The 18,566-nt window shown below is 42.9% G+C and overlaps 1 protein-coding gene across 4 annotated transcripts in view; it reads right to left on the bottom strand.

Moving 5' to 3' along the window:
• The window catches only part of usp45 (ubiquitin specific peptidase 45), a 362,553-nt gene that overhangs the window by 9,207 nt on the left and 334,780 nt on the right, over positions 1–18,566 (bottom strand). For all 4 annotated transcript variants that reach the window (XM_072499597.1, XM_072499595.1, XM_072499598.1 and 1 more), the window contains 3 exons: positions 14,749–14,846; positions 11,945–12,031; positions 4,164–4,317 (listed from right to left, as the gene is read on the bottom strand). In XM_072499597.1, the coding sequence (XP_072355698.1) occupies positions 4,164–4,317; positions 11,945–12,031; positions 14,749–14,846 (339 nt within the window). The remainder of the gene's footprint in view (positions 1–4,163; positions 4,318–11,944; positions 12,032–14,748; positions 14,847–18,566) is intronic.

Consider the following 18,566-nt stretch of genomic DNA (forward strand, 5'->3'; position numbering starts at 1 on the left):
CCACATGGTATGTTTTTCAGAAGGCACAAAAGTGCACAAGGTCAGGTTTTCCTGAGCCCAAACAGAAGTATCTGATGATACCAAAATACTCTGTCTCAACATACCATTAAGGTACCACAAAAAAGGTACATTTTTTGTGTAGTTCTGTTTTTATATTTTCTCTCCCTAGTTAACATGAGTCATATAGACACATTCAAGTCCCATCTTTTGTGAGCAAATAAAAAACAAGGCATTCTGTTCTTGCACCACAGATTACTGCATTATCTGGGTACAGCAAATACAAGAAAACCGAATTGTGCCAAGTGGTGTGTGCATGTACCTAACACAGTCTGGCCAGTATTGAAAAGCAAAATATTACAGATGCTGGAAACTTGAAATATAAGCAGAACATTTTGCAAGTACTCAGTATTCCAGGCAGCTCAAAAACAGAAAATCTCAGTGGGTCTGACAGCATTTGTGGAGCGAGAACAGAGCTAACATTTCAAATCTGGATGACTCTTCGTCAGAGCTGATGATCTTTTGACAGAATTGGAACAGGCTTAAAGGAAGTACAGATGTAGCGAAAGTGCAGGGGGAAGGAGCAAAAAGGATGGTTTGTGTTAGTGTGGAGGATGGAAACATTAAATGACAAAGCCGATAATGGGCAAGACAAAAAGGAATGTATATCATGAAAGTAATAAAATAAATAAAAATGGGTTCATTGGTGCTGTAAATGGGGAAGACAGAATAATCACCAACAGCTGCCATCTGAAAAAAAGAAACAGAGGCAAAGGCTATGATCTGAAATTGTTGAAGTCAACTTTATGAGTCCCTAAGGTTATAAAGTGGCTAACTAAGAAGGTGGGGGCATATCCATGATTTTGCACTGAACATTGGAACAGTGTGAGAAGAGGTCAGAGTGGGAGTGCATCAGAGAATTAAAATGACAGGTGACTGTAGCTTGGGATCATACTTGCGGATTGATTGCAGGTCTTCTGCAAGTGTTCATTCAATCTGCATTTGGTCTCTCCAAGGTAGCTGAGATAACATCATGAGCAGTAGATACAGTATGTTAACTTGGAAGACGCACAAGTAAATCGCTTTTCTACCTGGAAGGAACATTTCAGGGTTTGGATGGTGGAAAGAGAAGCGGTAAAAGCTGTAGGTGTTGCAATTCCTGTGTTTAAATGGGAAGGTGTCATGAGAAGGCGTTGAAGATGCTTGAAGAGTGGACTGGGATATCACGGAGAGAGGGGAAAGGATGGATGTGTGTTTGGTGGTGGCATCCTGTCGGAAGTGGCAGAAATGGCAGAGGATGATGCGTTGAATGCTGAGGTTGGTGGTGGAAGGTGAGGAAAGGGGATGAAGCAGAAGTATAGGAATGGATACATTTATGGACCCTCCCAAACAGAGTGGTGGGGGAATTGTCAGTTGAGGATAATTGAAGACGTATCAGAAGCACTTGTGTGGAAGGTAACATCATCAGAACACATGGAACAGAGATTGAGAAACTAAGAAAACAAAATAGAGTCCACACACAAAGCGAAATGGCAAGAATAATGGTGTCCAAGACAGTATTGGTAAGAGTGATCACTGCACAGTTGCTGTGGAGACAGGTTCCATCTTCATATTCGTGTTGTGTTGCACGATCACTGGGCTAAATGGGATAGATTTCGAATAGATCTAGCAAATCGAAACTGGGGATCCACAAGCTGGTGTGTGCAAACAGAAGTAGAATTATATTCAATCATAATCTGTGGTCACCTCGCCTGGAATATCCCCCAGCCTATCATTACCATCAAGCCAGGGGATCAGGCATACCCAAAAATGATGTGGCAACCTGGTGAAGCTACAACACAAGACTATCTGCATATTAAACATGCGATAGACTGAGCTAAGTGATCCCACAACGAACGGATCATATCCAAGCTCTGCAGTTCTGCCATATCCAGCTGTGAATGATAAGGGACAATTGAACAACTAAGAAGAGGAGGCTCCACAAATATCCCCATTCTCAATGATGGGGGGTGTTAGCATATCAGTGCAAAAGACAAGGCTGAAGCATTTGCAATAATCTTCAGCCAGAAGTTCCGAATGGATAATCTATCTCGGCCTCCTCTTGAGGTCCCCAGCATCACAAATGCTGGTCTTCAGCCAACTGAGTTCACTCAGTCCAATATCAAGAAATGGCTGAAGACACTGGACACGATTAAGGCCATGGGCCCTGACAATATCCTGGCAATAGTATTGAAGACATATGTTTCTGAACTAACTGCAACCCGATCCAAGCTGTTTCAGTACAGTTACAAACTGACATCTACCCAGCAATTTGGAACGTTGCCCAGGTATGTCTTGTCCAGAAAAGCAAGGCAAATTCAATCCGACCAATTACCGCCCCATCAGCCTACTCTCAATCATCATCAGATTGATAGAAAGCGTCAATAACAGTGCTATGGAGTGGCACTTACTCAGCAATAACCGACTCACTGATGCTCAGTTTAGGTTCCACCAGGACTACTCACCTCCTGAACTCATTACAGCCTTGGTCCAAACATGGACAAAAGAGCTGAACTCCTGAGGTGAAATGAGAGTGACTGCTTTTGACATCAAGGCCACATCCTATCTGGCTGCATCACAGCCTGGTATGGCAACTGCTCGGTCCAAGACCGCAGGGAACTTCAGAGAGTTGTGAACATCGCCCAGTCCATCACACGAACCTGCCTCCCATCCATTGACTGCATCTATACCTCCCACTGGAAAGCGGGCAGCATAATCAAAGACCCCTCCCACCTAGCTTACACACTCTTCCAACTTCTTCCATCGGGCAGGAGATACAGAAGTCTGAGAACACGCACGTACAGACACAAAAACAGCTTCTTCCCCGATGTTGCCAGCCTCCTAAATGACCCTCTTATGGACTGACCTCATTAACACTACACCCCGATGTCGGTGTTTATGTAGTTACATTGTGTACCTTGTGTTGCCTTATTATGTATTTTCTTTTATTTTCTTTTCTTTTCATGTACTTAATGATCTGTTGAGCTGCTCGCAGAAAAATATTTTTCACTGTGACACTAAACAAAATCCAAATCTGACATATCAAGGAGCCCAAGTAAAACCGGAGTCAATGGAAATCAGGGGTAAATGTCTGAACTGGTTGGAGTAATACTTAGCACGAAGAAAGATTGTGGTTGTTGGTGGTCAATCGTCTCATTCCTGTAGGAATTCCTCAGGAAAGTGTCCTAAACACAAATTTCTTCAGCTGCTTCATCAGTGGCCTTCAGTCCATCATAAGGTCAGTAGTGAGGATGTTCACTGATCAACACCATTCATGACTCCTTAGGTAGTGAAGGTAGTCCAAATCTATTTGCTACATTCAGGCTTGGGTTCATAAGTGGCAAGTAAAACACAAGTGCCAGGCAATGATCATCTCCAACAAGAGAGGATCTAACGATCTCCCCATGACATTCAATTACATTACCAACACTGAATCCCCTACTAGCGACATACTGGGGGTCACCATTGACTAGAAACTGAACTGGACCGGCCGTATAAACACTGTGGCCATATAAATACTGTGGCTACAAGGGCAGGTCAGAAGCTGGGACTTCTGCAGCAAGTAACTCACCTCCTGACTCCAAAAAGCCTATTTACCATCGACAAGGCACAAATCAGGAGCGTGATACTCTCCACTTTCCTGGATAAGTGCAGCTCCAAGCTCAAGAAGCTTGACACCATCCAGGAAAAAGCAGCCCCCTTGACTGGCACCTCATCCACCAACTTAAACATTCACTCCCCTCTACCACCGACACATAGTGGCAGCAGTGCATACCATCTACAAGATGCACTGCAGCAGATCACTAAAGCTCTTTCAACAGAACCTATATTTGTGAACTTCACCATCCAGAAGGGCAAAGGCAGAGATACATGGGAACACCACCAACTGCAAGTTCCTCTCCAAGCCACACACCATCCTGACTTGGATCTATATTGCTGTTCTTTCACTTCAGTGGTTCAAGAAGACAGCTCACCATGACCTTCTCAAGAGTAATTATGAAAGGCAACGAATGGTAGCCTAGCCAATGATACCCACATCCCGTGAAAGAATAAATTAAAATAAACTGTAACCAAGTTAATTATGGGACTCAGTAGGCTTATAGTGGCCATTATTCTTCACATTTTACCTGGGATATTCTTGTTTCCAGAAATATGCTCAGATAATTTTTTGTTGGCGGCTCTGACTTGCACATATGCTGTGTAGTGCCCTCCACGCATAGAGCCAGAATGTTCAACTACTCCATATAAACTGTAGAGCACTTTGTTTCCCTCGCCAACATTCTAAAAAGATAAATACACAAAAATCAGTTACTCAAGTACATTTGCAAGACAATGATTATAATTTTAATAAACCACTAAGCTTGTTTATGAATATTGTAACTCACAACCAGTTACAAACTCCAACATGAACTTTAATGAGTACTTGAACCCTGCAAAGATTACTCCTGCCTCTTCTCCAAGTTCTACAAACATGCTGTTAGACCATTAGCTTATTTCCTCTTACCTCACCACCAATTGTTTTCTCTTTTCCAGAATCAACCCACTTCCATTGACCACTCCGCTGACATTGTTCGCCACTTTTAACCAATTCCAGTTTTCTAGTCCCAAGCCATCTCGAAAATCGCTTATTGTCACAAGTAGGCTTCAAATGACGAGACTGTGGAAAGCCCCTAGTTGCCACATTCCAGCACCTGTTCGGGGTGGCTGGTATGGGAATTGAACCCGTGCTGCTGGCCTACCTTGGTCTGCTTTACAAGCCAGCTATTTAGCCCACTGTGCTAAACCAGCCCATCTCTTGCTCAACAATGGCCATGCAGGTCCTCCACACCTTGGCCCAATTTGTCTGCAAATGCCACCACCCTCTTCCATCTTGCTGAATTTATATTTATTTACCTCAACCAAGGTTTCCCCTTAATGCAATAAAAAGCAAGGCATTGGCCAAGTACATTCAACTTCCCTATTCTTCAGCCTCCACTTTCTATCCACTGTCGTGGTGGTGTCCCTTTAAGAAATGTTTAATCTTATCACATGGCTTCAGTGATGTCATTGTGTGGGTGGAGCTGGGCTGCAGCTCTGAGTTTTACTTTTGCTTTGGTTTGGGGCTGTTTTGTGGCTCTGAGTTTTTTTGCTTTCGTTTTCACATTTAGCTGCTAGATTCAGACAGAGAAGTCTTGTCCTCTCTCTCCCTGTGCATTTTAAAAGCTGTTTCCAGATTACTTGATAACTCGAAAAGAAATAATTGTTTTCTGGAAGAAATGCAAACCTGCTGTTTTGGAAAGGACACAAGAGCATCTAAACCAGGTCTTGAGTGCTGTGTGCTGGGCCACACTTTTGAAAAAGGTTTTCTGGTTTATGTGATCTTGTTATTAAATTGGAACAGTTTAAGGTGGAAGTTTATAAAGGGTTAAATAAAGAGTACTGTAGCTGTGTTGGATATTTGTGTTTTGTAGTTGATAAAATGCTTACTGTATGTGTTTATAAAAACGTTAACTAAATTTGTAGAATAAACTTTGTTTTTGATTAAAAGTGCTTCAGGCCTCTGTTGAATAACACCTGAAAGGTAGACCCTTGTGCCCCTCGTAGCCAACATTAATAAACAGTTGTAGGTCAGATGAACTCCATGATATTCTTTGGAGTTTTCTAAACCCTGGCCCATAACAACACTTCCAAAAACTTGGATTACAATTGGATCCTCCATTTTTCTGCCTTCCTGGTTTCCCATGACACTCTGGTCCAATCTTCCATCACTCCTAACACCTGGTTTCCTTCCTGGAAACTTCCCATGTGAGGACAGTAGATGCAACACCTGCCTATTAACCTCCTCCCACATCACCATCCGGCCAATTTATACATCTACTTACTCCAGCCTAGTATACTGAATTCACAGCTCATGATGTCTCCTCCTCTGAGATCAAAAGGTGCTTGCTTTTACGATCACCTCCATTTACACAACCGTGACCTCGCTGATGCTCGTCACTACAATTCTCTATTTAGACTGTGAACTTTGCCCTTCTACATTACTTCTGCGATGCCCAATATAAGTTTGGAGCAACAGAATCTGTACTTTCACTAAATATTTTGCAATTATCTGGCCTTAATATTGGCTTCAATAACTTTACACCTAAACCATAGCTCTCATTTTCTCTGAGAGTAGGTGGTGTTAAAGTGATCGTTATATCAGCCCTTCTCGGCATGGGGGAGTGAGCATTGGTACACTACCAGAACAGCAATCTCGATCACCAGTGTTAACTTGCCTTTTCTTTCATCAGACTCATCGCCCTGCTCTGCTTTACTAGATTTTTATGTGTTCTCTTTCCGCTTAACCCTACTTAAGTACTTACACATCCTGGGTCTTGTACATGTTTTAGTGTTTTCATTTATTTCATTGTGCCTCATTTTTGTCTCACACTAATATTGTTTCTGCCAATTGTCAGTAACATTGATTCTGTCAAATGTTATCGGGAGTAGATGGGAATGTGGAAACACAAATAGATCAGCCACAATCATATTGAAGATGGAGCAGGCTCAAGGGACTGAATGGCCTACTGCTACTCCTAATTAGTATTGCATAATTAACTATCTCCTGTTCTCCACATTTCATAGTTCATCTTTTACTTTTCTTGTGTATATATTTTTCTCGCTTCCTTTCCCTCAGTCTGTTCCTTCTTGCAAGCTGTTCATTTGTGATATTCTTCAGCTCTGATAAAGGACATTGTCTGAAATGTTACTTGCTGTTGTTTGAGTGTTTCCAACATTATTTGTTTCTGTTACACGGAGATGCAAAAAACTAGGGCGGCACTGAGGTTAGCACTGCTGCCTCACAGCTCCGAGGACCCAGATTCGATCCCGGCCCTGGGTCACTGTCCAGGTGGAGTTTGCATGTTCTCCCCGTGTCTACATGGGTCTCACTGCCACAGCCCAAAGATGTGCAGGGTATGTGGATTGGCCACGCTAAATTACCCCTTAATTGGAAAAAAAGAATTGGGTACTCTAAATTTAGTTTGAAAAAAAGAGATGTAAAAAATTATGCCTTTACCTCATACCTATTAGTTTCAGAAACTAACAAAATGTTGTTTCCTCCTGGAGGTGCTAGGTCTAACCAGGTATACAAATATTGTACTCCAGATTTTATAACCAGATGTGGAATTTGGAGGGAACATGATTCAAACCTGATCACAGTAAAGCATGCAGATCCAACCATAATTTTCCATCCAGATCTATCGATGTTTTAAGTGGTACCAAGGTGTTCTAAATGCCTAATTGATGCTCATTCATCAACATGTATTATACAGCCCTCTAAACACTGTAAAGTGATCCAAGGGGTTCTTCGCATGACTGCTTTCAAACAAAATTTGACACTGAGTCATGCAAGAAGATATTGGGGCAGGTGAACAAAAGCATGGTCAAAGAGGTGGGTTTTAAGGAACATCGTAACATTGTCCAACTCCACCCTGGCCTCAGCTCATCAGCTGCTGAAATCTTCATCCATGCTTTTGTTGCCTCGCCACTTGGGTATTTCAATGCACTTTCAGATAATCTCCCTTGATAAACTTCAGGTTATCCAAAGCTCTAATTTGTACCAAGTTCTGTGCTCATTGACCTATTTTTCCTCCTGACGAAACAATGTTTATATTTTACAATTTTCATCCTTGCTTTCAAATCCTTCCATGGCCTTATCCCTCCCTATTTTTGTTATCTCCTCTATCCTTACAGCCCTATCTGTGCTCCTCCAAATCTGCCATGTTCAGCATTCCTGATTTTTAACCTTACATCACAGGTAGCAGACCCTTCAGCTTCCAAGGTCCTAAGCTGTGGAACCTCCTCCCAAAAGCACTCCATCTATCTTTCCTGCTTTAAGGCACTCTTTAAATCCTCTTTGACCAAAGCTTCTGATCATCTACCTGAACATCTCCTTATATGCCTCACTGGAAAATCTTGTTTTATACTACTCTATGCAGTACCTTGGGGCATTTTATTATATTAAAGGTGCTATACAAATACAATTTTTTGTTGTAGTAATGAAGTGATTAAATAGAAAATGCTTATGTGGTCAGAAAAAAGCCGAGAGGGTTATAGGGCTGGAAGAAAATACAGAGGAGCGAGGCCATGGAGAAACTTGAAAACAAGGATGAAAGTTTTACCATTGAGATGTTGCTTAAACAGGGGCCAATGTAGGTGATAGAATCTACCGTTTTAGTATAGAATCTACCTTTTCTCCCATGGGAAACATCATTATTTTCTGTCTTGTTTGAAATGTGGGTATTTTAACAATCTATTTCTAGAAGCCATTTTAATTCTTGGGCCATTTATTCCTTTAATTTGTTATAGACTAAAAAATAGATTCTATACTAAAAAGATAGATTCTATCAGTAGGTAACGACCTACAGATTTGATGAATGAACAGGAAATTCATATAAGAGGATATGGGTAGCAGAGATTTGGATGAGCGCAAGTTTATGGAGGGTTGAAAATGGGAATCCAGCCAGAATTAGGTTGGAATTATCATGTCTAAAGGTAGAAAAGGCATGAATGAGGGTTTCAGCAGCAGATAAACTGAAGTACAGGTGTAATGGAACTGAACATAGGTAGGCTTAGAAATGGGACAGATATGTGGTTGGAAACTCATCTTGCAGTCAAATATGATACCAAGATTCTGAACAGTCTGGTTCAACTTCAGACAGTTGCCAAGTTGATGGATGGAGTCAGTGTCAAGAGAACAGTTAGTGACAGAAACGGAAGACTTGGTCTTCTGCATTTTAGTTTGAGGAAATTTCTGCTCATCCGGTGTCAGATGCAAGACAATCAAATCAGAGATCACAATGGAGGGATTGAGAGTGGCTGGTAGCACCAATGTCAAGAGTACTTATGGAAAATTTCATTGTTTTTTCAGATGATGTCGCCATCAGGCAGCATGTAGATGAGAAATAGGAGGAAGCCAACAAAAGATTTTTGGGGGCACTGGGGGCTAAGGGTGCAATAGCAGGAATAGAAGCCGAGACATTTGGGCATTTTATTACATTAAAGGTGCTATATAAATACAATTTTTTGTTGCAGTAATGAAGTGATTAAATAGAAGATGCTCAAGCGGTCAGAAAAAAGCCAAGAGGGTTATAGGGCTGGAAGAAAATACAGAGGAGCGAGGCCATGGAGAAACTTGAAAACAAGGATGAAGATTTTAATGAGAATTTCCACTAAGCTGCATGACAGTGGGCAGGTGTTGGAAGAGCAAGGTGGGGTCAACCACGTCAAAGGCTGCAGACAGATCAACAAGGACAAGGAAGAATAGTTTACCATTGTCACAGTCACATCAAAAACATAAATGACATGCTAATAGATCTGTTTCAGTACAGTGGCCGAGCCCATCATCATCTTCTCAAGGATAAAAATGAATGGACAATAAATAATGGCCTTGCCAGTGTTGCATACAGCCCATGAAAACTGATTAGAGGGATTCAAACATGGAATTCTGGGAAAGGGGCAGCAAAAGGTGGGGATGGGGGCAGAGTGGTGCAGAGAAGAACAAAAGGAAAGGCTTGTGATAAGATGAAGGCAGAAGCAATATGGTGAATTAAGACAGTAATGGGACAAGTAGAGAAACATAAACTGGGTCTAAACAAGGTTTATTCCCCCTCCCCCTTAATCTGCCTCTGCACTTGCTTTAAACTTGTTACATCTCTAGCCTTTTTCAGTTCTGATGAAAGGTTTGCAAACTGTTAACACTGTTTCTCTCTCAACAGGTGCTACCTGATCTGAAGTCATATTCAACTTTTACAGAACATTGCTTCGACTGCACTTGGAATACTGTGCACAGTTCTGATCTCATCATTATAAAAATCACATAGATCAAATGGCAAGGTGCAAAAAAGATTATCAAGGATGTTACAATTTGAGCTGCACTATGGCACAATGGCTAGCACTGCATAAATCACCAGGGACCCATGTTCAATTCCAGCCTTGGGTGACTGTGTGGAGTTTGCACTTTTTTCCTGTGTCTGCGTGGGTTCCCTCCGGGTGCTCTGGTTTCCTCCCATAGTCCAAAGATGTGCAAGTTAGGTGGTTTGGCCATGAAAAAATTGCCCCTTAGTGTCCAGGGATGTGTAGGTTAGATGGGGTTAAGGGGAGAGAACGTGGGAGGGGCTGAGGTAGGGTTTTTTTTCAGAGGCTCGGTGCAGACCCAATGAGCCAAACGGTCTCCTTCTGCAATGCAGAGATTCTATGATTAATTGAAAGTTTACAACCAGCAGGAAAAAACAGGCTGGGACCCCTTTGGCCAGAAAAGAGAAAGATGTAAGGGGACCTGGCATAAGCCTTTGAAATGATGAAGTGGTTCAATAGTGCATTTTGAGAGGAGATAGGCTAGATTTCACCAGCCCTCTGAGGAGCAGGAAGGCAGGCAGCTTTGTAAAATGAAAAGCTTAGGTTGGGGAGCCTGACATCTTCCTGCCACCATGGGATATTCTGAATGTTGAAATGGCAGCTACCTGCAATAAGCAAAAATGGTGAGTCTTTTCAACGCAACGAGCGATTAAGGTCTGGAATACACTGCCTGAGAGTGTGATGGAGGCTGTTTCAATTGAAGCATTTAGTAGTGACTTAGACTGTTATCTGAAAAGGAAGAATGTGCAGAGTTACAGGGAGAAGGCAGGAGAATGGCCCGAAAGGAATTGTTCATTTAGAGAGCCAGTGCAGCATGGCAGGTTGAATATCCTCCTTCTTCACTGTAACAATTCTGTGATTCATTATTAGGTGGCAAAATAAACGAATTAGAAGACCAATTAAGGGAATATTACTGGCATCAGGGCAGCCTCCCACTGCGTAGGCAGACTACCAATTAAATACTGCTGTCTTCCCTGGAGGTTCCTGGGTGAGGGGGTCTTCCTTCATGGCCACTCCATGACCAATGGTGTGAGCCCCCTGGTAGGAATGGCCACTGTTTGTGATCCAACACCACTGCTGGAGGGTTCATCCTTCGAATTGCTGTGGATTGTCTGTCTGGTCCCAGCACATAGAATTAAAACTTACATGTCTTTTGTCTCAAAATGCAGGCACTCTTTTCTTCCTACAGCCTCAACAGCAACACCAGTAGCAGATGCCCTGCCGAGCTGCCAAGCTAAAAACCCTCTGATTGGGCTAGTAGAGGCCCAGGTGATAGCCTATTAATTGGCTGCTGCTGGTAAAATGCCATCCATCTGCACGGCTTGTGATTGCTTTCGGTTCAGGCTGTGGAACAACCCTGGAGTTGAGAAAATTCCGACCAATGTTTCCAATTTTAGAGGATTCAAAATCTAGGGACAATATTTAAAAAAAATAGTCCCTGTTAAAACCATCAGGAGATTCAAAAGAAAAATAAGAACTAGGAACAGGAGTAGGCAATCTGGCCCCTCGAGCCTGCTTCGCCATTCAACAAGATCATGGCTGATCTTTTGTGACAAAAACATATTTACCTAAAGAGTGATAAGAGTGTGAAACACACCAAAAGAAGTAGTTGAGGAAAATAACAAAGATGTATTTATGGCGAAGCTCATCAGAGAGAAAAGCACAAAAGGGTACATTGCTTGCATTGGATGAAGAGCGGTAGGAGGCGGCTTGTGGGTTTATAAATTCTGGCATTGACTAGGTTAGGCCAAATGAACCATTTCTGTGCAGTAGAATCGATGTAATCACATTAGTCAACAACATGATTATTGCAGCTGCATTCACCGCCTTCACATTTTAAGGCAATTCACTGTATTTTATGCAGTGCGAGATATTGCTGGTATAATGTGTTCAATAACTTCATGTATACATAATTACAAATAGAAACATCTAGCATTCCTTTGGATATCACAAAAGAACAGGACATGTTGAATAATATTAAAATGAATAGGGAAAAGTGTACTGAAAAAAAATGTACTTTGCATGCAAATACCTTGCAGTTGGATGAACAGAATGGTGCCAAATCCAGCACCAAAGGGAATTCCACATGCCTATTAATTTTCCGCAAATTCAAGTCTGTCTGAGGAAAACAAAAGTCATTTTAAAATAATGAAACTTATATTTATATTCCCATGGGATTACAAAGCATAATGACAAATTTAAAAGCTATTTTCTTATTGCTTTAAGCAAATCTTTAAAAGTTGGAGGACAATTTGGGGCAGCACGGTAGCATTGTGGATAGCACAATTGCTTCACAGCTTCAGGGTCCCAGGTTCGATTCCGGCTTGGGTCACAGTCTGTGCGGAGTCTGCACGTTCTCCCCGTGTGTGCGTGGGTTTCCTCCGGGTGCTCCGGTTTCCTCCCACAGTCCAAAGACGTGCAGGTTAGGTGGATTGGGCATGATAAATTGCCCTTAGTGTCCAAAATTGCCCTTAGTGTTGGGTGGGGTTACTGGGTTATGGGGATAGGGTGGAGGTGTCGACCGTGGGTGGGGTGCTCTTTCCAAGAGCCGGTGCAGACTCGATGGGCCGAATGGCCTCCTTCTGCACTGTAAATTCTATGAAAAAAAACCTAAATCTATGAAAACTATGAAAAAATTGATAAAACTATCAAAAGAAATATGGGATCATAGGCTTGATATACAGGGCACACCATACAAAATCAAGGAAGTAATGCAAAATTTACACAAATCATTTGGTATGGTGAAATACAACAGCAATCCTAATTTTGAGCATCTTGCTTTATGAACGATATCAATAGAGATTCATCGGCTTAATTCTAAGGATGAGAGCCTTTAGATAAGTGGAGAGACTAGATAAACTGGAGTACATTTGAACAAAGAATCTTGGGGAAATCTAATACATGCAATTAAAATTATGAGTTTTGATTAAGTAAATTGGAAATAAAGATACTTCCACGAGTCAGAGTTGATAATTTTAAGATCATGACCCGAAGAATGAATGAAGTTGTATTTTGTAAGCAAAAAATTATTAGAATATAGAATGTTCGACCAGAGTAATGTAAGCAGATCGATAATGTTTTATCAACTTACAATTATATAAGGTATGTGAAAAAGAAACAACAGAAGAATGGGACAAAATGCATTGTTCTTTGACAGCCAACACAGGTCACAGAGTCATAGAGGTCTACAGCCCTTCAGTCCATTGTATCTGTGCCAGTCAAAAACAATCACCTAACTATTCTAATCCCATTTTCCAGCACTTGGCCCATTGCCTTGTATGCCTTCGCATTGCAAGTGCACATCTAAATACTTCTTAAATGTTGAGGTTCTCTGCCTCCACCACCCTTTTAGGCAGCAAGTTTCAGACTCCCACCAGCCTTTGGGTGAAAACGTTTTCCCTCACATTCCCCTCTAAACCTATCGCCTCTTACCGTAAATCTATGTCCCATGGTCGTTGATCCCTCCACCAAGGGGATACGTTTCTTCCTGTCTACTCTATCTATGCCCCTCAGAATTTTATAAATCTCTATCATGTCACCCTTAGTCTCCTCCAAGGAAAGCAACCCCAGTCTATCCAATCTCACTTAATAGCTAAAACTCTCCAGCCCTGGCAGCATCCTGATAAATCTTCTCTGCACCCTTTCCAGTGCTATTACATCCCTCCTATAATGTGGATTCCAGAACGGCACACAATACTCTAGCTGTGGCTTAACCAACATTTTGTCCAGTTCTTGCATAACCTCCCTGCTCTTAAACTCTATGCCTCAGCTAATAATGACAAGTATACATATGGCAGCACGGTAGCACAGTGGTTAGCACTGATGCTTCACAGCGCCAGGGACCCAGGTTTGATTCCCGGCTTGAGTCGCTGTCTGTGCAGAGTCTGCACCTTCTCCCTGTGTCTGCGTGGGTTTCCTCCGGGTGCTCCGGTTTCCTCCCACCAGTCCCGAAAGACGTTAGGTGAATTGGACATTCTGAATTCTCCCTCAGTGTACCCGAACAGGCGCCGAAGTGTGGCAACTAGGGGATTCTTTATTGCAATATTAATGTAAACCTTCTTGTGGCACTAATAATGATGATTAATTAATTAACCACTATATCTATCGGCCCTGCTACCTTAAGAGACCAGTGTACATGCACACCAAGGTCCCTCTGATCCTTGGGGCTTCCCAGGGTCTTGTTGTTTATCATGTATTTCTTTGCCTTGTTTGTCCTGCCCAAGTGCATCACCTCACACTTATCCGGATTGAATTCCATTTGGCATGTCGATATTCTCCTGTAATGCAAGGCTATCCTCCTCATTATTTTACTACCCCATCATATCACCTGCGAACTTACTGATCAACCCTCCTACATTCATGTTTAAATCATTTATATAAACCACAAACAGCAAGGTCCCCAACATTGATCCCTGCGGGACCCCACTGGACACAGGTTTCCAATCAGAAAAGGTGCGATAGGCCAATAGGTCTCCAACTGTTATATAAAATTTCAGGCCTCAGTTTTCTAAGATTTAGGGAGAGGAGTTTAATTTTAAGACATTAATTGATAAGACATGCTGTACTTCTTTGGTATGAACTTAAAATCCCAGACCATAACTTGTTCAAATCAGTTTTTGAAATTAACAGTGCCATTAAAACATGCATTCTTAGACAAAACATTCATTCACTGGACACATAATTGGATATGTATAAATAACTTGATACAAGAAGAAAAGTCTGAGAAATTTTACAGTATTTAAACATACAGCTTCCTTATAAGCTGATTATTTAAAATGATCAAGGGGAAAAGAGCAAATATAAATTGGTTCATGTTGACACAACAATGAGAATTACCTGGTGGAATCTTTTAAGGTGAAGATTTAATACAGGTGGGACTGCAGAGATTAACATTTGCTTGCGAGCATTTGTGTACATAAGGTCTGATTTCTTCTCTGTTAAAAACAAAATATTATTAAACAAAGTAAAATGGAACAAAATCTTAAACCTAACGAATTAAACTGGTCTCTGTTCAGTTTACTGAATAGTTAAGGATTTTCTAGAAACACTGTCCAGGTATATTTGTAAAATATCACTTAGATCAATTATCCATTCATAAGATTAATATCTTGGTTTAATTTTTATTTATTCTCCACCTTTTTGTCATTGTTCTGTTCCCTTATAATATCCAGGAAAAGTACTTACCTTGTGGCTTGGGATTGGGGATGACAGGTGGCAGAAGTGGAGACAGAGATAAAGATCTGCAGATTGCCATCCTACTATCTTACTACTCTTATGACACAGCTGCATTATGTAATAGTTCTGGGAAGGAAGGTCTGGAAACCAATCTACCTTAAGGTTAGGGGCACCCGATTTCAGAAGACGGCTTCTGATGGATGCGCCTCCCCGCCAGGATCTAACACTGTTGATTTTCAGCCTTCCCCATGCAAATTCCATCTCCCGCCAAGCTAAAAATTGAGTCTGGGTGGGAAAAGGCCCTTATTGGCCACTTAATGGTCTCTATTGGAGCAATGCCCTGCAGGTGAACAAAACAATCCGCAAGACCTTGTTTGTGGTCCACAACCAGGAGTGTTCATTTCTCAACCTTCACGACATACAAAAAATTGACAAGGTCAACCAATAAGGGCCTATTTCCAAATATAAGATGCAGTGCCCAATGCTCTTTAGAGGATTGGGGTGACTGGAGAAAGCAAACACGATCACACTGATGAAGGATGCTAAACTCCTGTGCCTGTTCACATCACAAAAGTATTCCCCTTCCACTCATGGAAAAAGTGCAGCAGCAGATGACAAACATGGAGTTATCTCCCCTGTCATATGACCAACGCCCCAGTCACACAACCAGCCACACAGTGTTCTGGGATGGTCCCAGTTCCAAACCCAAATAGGTACATCCTTATTTGAGTCGACTTGACACAGCTCAATAAAGCCGCAGCCAGAGAAGTACACCCAATGTCCTCAGTGAACGAAAGCTAACTGAACTCTCTGAGAGTAAGGTGTTTTCACAACTCGACGCCGATAGAGGTTTTTGGTAACTTCACCAAGATAAAGAATCCAGGTTGCTGATCACATTCATTACCCACTTTGGCAGATTAAGCTTCAACTTGGATTTGATTTATTATTGTCACATTTATTAGTATACAGTGAAAAGTATTGTTTCATGCAGTACAAACAATGCATAGCGTACATAGGGAAGGAAGGAGAGACTGCAGAATATAATGTTACAGTTATAGCAAGGTGTAGAGAAAAGATCAACTTAATATGAGGTAGGTCCATTCAAAAGTCTGATGGCAGTACGGAAGAAGCTGTTCTTGAGTCGGTTGGTACGTGACCTCAAACTTTGGTATCTTTTTCCTGACGGAAGAAGGTGGAAGAGAGTATGTCCGGGGTGCGTGGGGTCCTTAATTATGCTGGCTGCCTTTCTGAGGCAGCGGGAATTATAGATAGCGTCAATGGATGGGAGGCTGGTTTGCTTGATGGACTGGGCTATATTCACGATCTTTTGTAGTTTCCTGCGGTCTTGGGCAGAGCAGGCTCCATACCAAGCTGTGATACAACCAGAACGAGCGCTTTCTATGCTGCATCTGTAGAAGTTGGTGAGGGTTGTTGCTAACATGCCAAATTTCCTAAGTCTTCTGAGAAAGTAGAGTCTTTGGTGGGCTTTCTTAACTATAGTGTCGGCATGGGGGGACCAGGACAGGCTGTTGGTGATCTGTACGCCTAAAAACTTGAAGCTCTCGACCCTTTCTACTTCGTTCCCATTGATGTAGACAGGGGCATGTTCTCCACTACACTTCCTGAAGTCGATGACAATCTCCTTCGTTTTGTTGACATTGAGGGAGAGATTATTGTCGTCGCACCAGTTCACCAGATTCTCAATCTCATTCCTGTACTCTGTCTCGTCATTGTTTGAAATCCGACCAAATACGGTGGTGTCATCAGCAAATTTGAATATCTTGTTGGAGGGGAATTTGGGCACACAGTCATAGGTGTATAAGAAGTATAGTAGGGGGCTGAGGACACAGCATTGTGGGGCACCGGTATTCAGGATGATCGTGGAGGAGGTGTTGTTGCCTATCTTTACTGATTGTGGCCTGTAGGTTAGAAAGTTCAGGATCCAGTCGCAGAGGGAGGAGCCGAGGCCAAGGCCACGGAGTTTGGAGATGAGTTTCGTAGGAATGATGGTGTTGAAGGCTGAGCTGTAGTCGATAAATAGGAGTCTGACATAGGTGTCTTTGTTATCTAGGTGTTCCAGGGTAGAGTGCAGGGCCATGGAGATGGCGTCTGCTGTGGATCTGTTGCAGTGGTAGGCGAACTGTAGTGGATCAAGGCAATCCGGGAGGCTGGAGTTGATTCGTGCCATGACTAACCTTTCGAAGCACTTCATGATGATGGATGTCCGAGCCACTGGATGATAGTCATTAAGGCAAACTGTCGTGGATCAAGGCAATCTGGGAGGCTGGAGTTGATTCGTGCCATGACTAACCTTTCGAAGCACTTCATGATGATGGATGTCAGAGCCACTGGACGATAGGAATCACTTTGGTGTAGAATACAACGGGCAAGGAACACTCATGGGACACACGGTAGGATATAAAGAAAGAGGTTTATTAAGATAGTTTACTAAACTCTCACGGCCCGAAAGGTCACCCAGGCCGGGGATTTTATACTTTGGAGCCTTCCTTGTTCAGGGAACCTTATCTCCAAAGGAGCCAGAAACCCGCCCCCCCCCCCCTCCCCCGCCGCTCGGCAAGTCAGGAGAAATGTCTATGTCCTCCGGCAGTTCCACAGGACCCTTTGTCCCTTTTGCCTGGTGTCGGTGTTCCGGCATTGAGGGGTTGGCCCAGGAGGCATAGACCTGATCAGTGAGCGATGCTTCTGCACCGAACATTGAGACTGAAGTAGCGGGGCTGGTGTTGGAGGGCAAGCGGGTGCTTTGAATTAGCGTTTGTCTCTCATTTTGCAGATCTGTGTCTTCCTGCAATTGGACGTCCATGTCAGAGTCGGGATCCGAGAAAACAGCTTCGGGCATCTCGACCTCCTGGCCATCGACGGTCGAGGGGAGACCAGTGGCTGGAGGTCCATGGAATCTCAGCATCGGCGGTGAGTATGCAATTTTTGGAGGCGGCAATGCATGTGGTCCACATGGCGGTTAGATTCCCGGCCCTGTTTGGCGTAGCACGATCCCTGGATCCATGTGACTCCATCGCCAAAATACCAGATGTAGATGGCATTCCCGGGAGTGATACTGCGGAGTGGCCTCCGACGTCCCGCGTCGGCTTTGGACCGCTCTTGACCCTGCTCGACCTTCTTCATGGCGTACGGAATGACCAAGTTTAACCGCGTCTGGCGGCATCGACCCATGAGTAGCTCAGCCGGTGCCAACCCCATGGTCGCATGTGGTGTGGTCCTGTAACTAAACAGAAAACGGGTCCATCGGGTTTCCCAGGTTCCATTTGTCAGCTCCTTCATTCCCCTAAATGCTTGGACCATCCGTTCGGCCATTCCGTTTGAGACCGGGTGATATGGGGCAGTCCGCATGTGGCAGATCCTGTTTGCTGCCACAAATGTTTCAAACTCTTCACTAGTGAAAGCGGCTCGTTGGTGGAGACCAGTACCTCCAAGATACCATGAGTGCTGTAGGTGTAGCGCAG

The sequence above is a fragment of the Scyliorhinus torazame genome, chromosome 4 (genome assembly GCF_047496885.1).
Source record: "Scyliorhinus torazame isolate Kashiwa2021f chromosome 4, sScyTor2.1, whole genome shotgun sequence".
NCBI classification, from domain to species: domain Eukaryota; kingdom Metazoa; phylum Chordata; class Chondrichthyes; order Carcharhiniformes; family Scyliorhinidae; genus Scyliorhinus; species Scyliorhinus torazame.